The sequence below is a fragment of the Geospiza fortis genome, unplaced genomic scaffold, assembly GCF_000277835.1.
Source record: "Geospiza fortis unplaced genomic scaffold, GeoFor_1.0 scaffold425, whole genome shotgun sequence".
Taxonomy (NCBI): Eukaryota; Metazoa; Chordata; class Aves; order Passeriformes; family Thraupidae; genus Geospiza; species Geospiza fortis.
In genome coordinates, this window is record NW_005054387.1 from 2,407,371 (window position 1) to 2,411,835 (window position 4,465).

At 53.1% G+C, this 4,465-nt stretch overlaps 1 protein-coding gene and 2 non-coding genes across 3 annotated transcripts in view; all 3 read right to left on the minus strand.

Moving 5' to 3' along the window:
- TSR1 (TSR1 ribosome maturation factor) overlaps positions 1-4,464 on the minus strand; it is a gene marked incomplete at its 5' end in the record, with an annotated part of 5,234 nt that extends 770 nt beyond the window's left edge. Inside the window, 11 exon segments of the mRNA XM_031060619.1 lie at positions 1-6; positions 264-380; positions 736-868; positions 1,163-1,273; positions 1,499-1,661; positions 2,059-2,261; positions 2,549-2,712; positions 3,002-3,161; positions 3,427-3,857; positions 4,162-4,296; positions 4,377-4,464. The exon segment at positions 1-6 is cut by the window's left edge and continues 135 nt beyond it. Of these exon segments, the coding sequence (XP_030916479.1) occupies positions 1-6; positions 264-380; positions 736-868; positions 1,163-1,273; positions 1,499-1,661; positions 2,059-2,261; positions 2,549-2,712; positions 3,002-3,161; positions 3,427-3,857; positions 4,162-4,296; positions 4,377-4,464 (1,711 nt within the window).
- On the minus strand, positions 596-688 carry LOC115948390. Its single transcript, XR_004082211.1, has one exon. It is a non-coding gene; the product is annotated as a small nucleolar RNA SNORD91 family (small nucleolar RNA).
- On the minus strand, positions 1,913-2,003 carry LOC115948389. The gene has a single exon (XR_004082210.1). It is a non-coding gene; the product is annotated as a small nucleolar RNA SNORD91 family (small nucleolar RNA).
- Position 4,465: the final 1 nt, after the last annotated feature.

A 4,465-nucleotide genomic window follows, 5' to 3' on the forward strand; every position in this document is an offset into this window, starting at 1 on the left:
CCAGGCAGAGTCACTATTTCACCAGGGCAGGTGCCTCCATCACCCCCTCCCCACCACAAACCCCTTCCCCAAAGGGCTGCAGGCCCAGAGCAACCCCACAGCAGGGACAGACAAGTGACAACAGGGATGGAGAGGAGCTCATCTCAAACAGCAGGAAGGGAACAGCTTTTTCAAGTCATGCTTTCTGGAGAGATGCACTTATAAGCAGGGTATGGAGACGGTTTGTTTCCCAGACATCACCTCCTCAGCATTTATCAACTCACCATTACTTCTCTGTTTGAAAAGCAGCACTGAGGCAGGAGGGAAAGTGATGGGAGCATAGACAGTCACCACCAGGGCAGCATCTGGGCGCAGGAAACGTTCCAGCTTGTGCTTATCAGCTAGGATAGAACAGCAATGATAAAGTTCAGGCCAAGAGCAGCCCACAGAGCTGTGGGAAACCCCAGAGCTCATTGTTCCCTATTCCACAAACACCCCTGCTCTGCTGGCACTGAGTATCTGGGAATGAAGGTGATCCTTTGGCATGGAACCTGGGCCTTACCTGGATGAGTGAACCACCTTTCCCAAGCCATTCTACTCCCCATGATTTAGTGCCTGCCCTGGAAGCCTCAGAGCCTAGGATTGAGTCTTCACAAGAATCCTTCAGCCAGGTTCAGACACCACGGCTAAGACATCACAGGCTTCCTGCTCCAGAATTCCCAACCCCACTCCTGCTGTACCCAGTCCCTGGCAAACCTGAGGTGTGCTGGGAGAACAGGGGGGATGCTCGGAAGCGCCTGAACCCGCAGTGGAAGATCAGCTCCTCCTTGGCCCTCACTGGCTCGCTGTTGCCCGGATGCCGACGCACCAGGAAGTTCAACACGGACATCTGCAAGAGGCAGCACAGTCAGGGGCTGCTGGCAGGGCTGCTGGGCAGCAGAAAACAACAGAGATGAATGTCCTGAAAAATGGGGTCCCAAAAGGTCACTGGTCACCAGTGCCAAACTCAGACACTTTCTCCTAAACCCCCCCAGAAGTTTCTGTGTGCTCCAACCTGCTCTGAAACAGGAGCAATGTGGGGAGATTTCAGCCCAAACCCTCTGCAGCCAGACCTTCCCCAGGCCATGCAGCCTGAAGGAACAGGGAGCTGCACATCCTTCTGAGGTATATCCCTTGTGTTCACCTTTTGTTCATGGGGAAGCAGTGAGAACAGCACCAAGGGTTTCCCCTCCTTGAAGCTCTCCATCACCGAGACAGGGACATTGCAGACGTGAAGTGTAACGTACCAGCCCACCTGCCAAGACAGGAGCAGTTGTGAACACTCCCCTCAACAACAAAAAAAAATTGTCAGAAGATGTGCCTGGATTAGTGAAGAAATCCAGGAGAAAACTGTTTGAACTTAGGGCTTCATGCTAAGAACCAGCTGGCTGAAAGATCCACCCAACCACCTCCCTGATGAGTCACTCCTACTGGGAGCAAAGGAACACAACAGGGAAAGGGATGAGCAAAAGGGAATTACCGAAGCTCCCTCAGTCTCCTCCTTCTCTATTTGCCTGAAGAGGTTCTTCCTGGTTCGGGAGAAGTCCTGGAACTGGAAGATCCTGGCATAATCCCTTGGAAGATTCTCTTTGGGGTCCCAAGGAGAAGTCCGGAAGCTTTTGAGCCCCCTGTACTTCTGGAACCTTGAGAACAGAGAGCAGGAAAGACAAATTACTTCACCAACTGAGGTGAATCCCACCCTTCACCACCAGCTGTGGTCTGCAGGGTCTCACACCCTCAGGGAGGACAAAGGGTGCAAAGCAAACATTAGCCCTCAGGAAAGATGCCAGTGCAAAGAGAGCTAAAACCAGCAACCAAATCCCCAAAGAAGCTGTCCTTGCCTCAGGGACATCCTCCTCTCTCTCTCAGGTCAGGACCCAGCTCTCCCTGCCAATGCTATGGAAGCCTCAGAGCCAAAGAGAGTCTTCACAAGAGTTCTTCAGCCAGGTTCAGACACCACGGCTAAGACATCACAGGCTTCCTCACCAAATGAAAGAGGCACCTTCAGCTCCTCTCCCAGCAAAGCATCCCATTTCTTACCTGACTCTGGCAGGCACATCCCGTGGCGTGTCCATCTCATCTGGAAACATCTCATCCATTCTCTCCTGCTTGTATCTCTCCAGCATCTGCTCATCCTCCTCCATCTTCTCGTCGTACTGCTCATCCCGCAGGCACTCGGGCACGGTCATGGTCTCGCTCTCCTCCTCCCCAGCCTCCTCCTCCTCCTCACTGCTCTCCCCCTCCTGGCACAGGGCAGCACAGAGCCTGTGAGCACACAGAGCTGTGCATGCAGCACTGGCACCCTGGGTGTGCTCACATTGTGGGATTTGGGACCCCAGCCAATCATTTTGGGGTCTAACAGGCCAAAGAAGGAACGTGATACATGCAGGGATTTAACAGTGGAGATCCAGGCCAGTCCTGGCTCTGCACCATGCCCTTGCATAGACAAAGCAAGCTGGAAGGACAGAATCTTCCTAAAACATGCAATAATGGCCTGGAGATCACCTGTACTATCAGCTCTTGGAGGTACCTGAGAAATTGCCTCTTCCATCAGATCATCATCCATGTTGTCATCTTCATCATCATCATCATCTTTCTCACTGCCTTCTTCTCCATCATCCACAATCCAGGCAGCCTGGTACTTGGATGTGCCTTTGGGGACCTTCACCACCCTCCTGTTTGCCTTCAGAGAATCTGTAGGATTCCCACCAGGTGTTAGTACAGGAACAGTTCTCCTTCCCCTCAGCACTATTTACACCAGGACAGCCAAAACCAGATCTAGACTAGAATTGCTTTTTTTTTTTTGCAGCACAGAATTTGTCAGGACAGCCAAAACCTGCTAACTTGCCAGGCAAACCACCTGATGGGACTGGGGATAGAAGCCATCCCAGCTGTTTCTTCACAGCCACCCTGGTGACAGAAGTTTCTAACAACCCTCCTAAGAGGGACAGGGAAGAAATACAGAGCTATTGCTTCTGCTCACCTTCTGCTTCCTGCAGCTCTTCTTCAGTGGGCCATGTCTGCTCCCCTTCCATGGGATCGGGAACCACTTCTGACTGCAGAGACTCCTGCTTGCTTGGGTCTGCCTTCATCAGCACCTTGACATCTTCCTCCATCTCAACAGCACCATTTCCAGAGTCATCCTGAAGGGGAAAGGCAGAGCTTCTAGGTCTGAACACACCCAACTGAAGCTTGCAGTGAGTCTCAGGTGAAACTCCCTTCATGATGTTGTGACATAACTTCCATTACACCCTGCAGGCACAGAACCTCAGCCCAGCACCAGAGCACAGACAAAACTCCCTTTCCCCTCTCCCCACCCACATATATTTCCCACAGGTGTATTTTCCCCAATGAAATTTTAGAAACCTTGTGTTCTAAAAGGACTGACAAAGCCCTCACCCCACACACCTGAACCTCCATGTCCTGCTGACTCCTCTTCTGTCCTTTAACCACGCGTGGGTTCAAACACAGCGGGTCAGGGGGAGCATCCACCTGGCTCAGCTGGAAGTCCCCGTGCCCCACGATGTGCACCAGGCTGTTCACGTGGAGGGGCTGTCCCCGGACAAAGCCAGACACCTTCAGGGTCCCCACCAGGTCACTGTCCTGGCTGGGCACAAACTCAGCAGCACGGGCCAGCAGGTGAGCGCGGCGGGCACGAAAGGCCAGGTGCCTCTGCTTCTGGGAGCTCAGGTGCCTCAGGAGCAGCGAGGATTCCTGCTCTGTGTTCAGTGGGAACAGCTTGGCCTCAGGAAAACGCTTCTCAATGCACTTGGAGAGTTTCTTCCTGGCATCTATCCTCTTCTTAGGGGGCAGGTCAGTGCCTCCCGGGACAGCCAGAGCTGGCGAGCAGAGAACAGAGCTTGGATCAGATCCTAAACCTTCTGCTGTTCTTTTTACCAAACACAGGCAAATATTTGGATGTCAGCAGCCCAAATGGCCAGATCTGCACCACAGGTACAAAGGCAGTTTCACTGGTTTCTGTGGTGCCCAACAGGACAAGGAGCAATGGCCATAAACCGAAAGAATTTCCACCTCAGCGTAAGAAAAATATTATTTTCACTGAAGGTGGCAGAGCCCTGAAATTTATTTACTGTGACACTCAATCTCCACGAAGCACCCTCAGAAACTCGAAACATTTCTCACCATAACTGGGGAGCCCCTGTGCGAAGAGGCAGGAGAGGCAGTGCTCCCCTGCACTGTCCCAGCCATCCACAGGGTCCAGGATGAACAGCAGGGAGTCAGCAACTTTGGCAAGGTCTAAAACAGCATAGAGATCCCCTGCACCCAAAACACCTCCGTTAGTGGGGCTGCCAGAGGCACCAGAACCAAGAACCCAACCCACAGCGGTGCCTCCTCACCTGCCTGGGCTGTGACAAAGCGCCAGCGCTGCTTGAGCCGGGGGCAGAGCAGAGCAAAGCCACCAGCTCCGCCCTCATCCGCACGGACA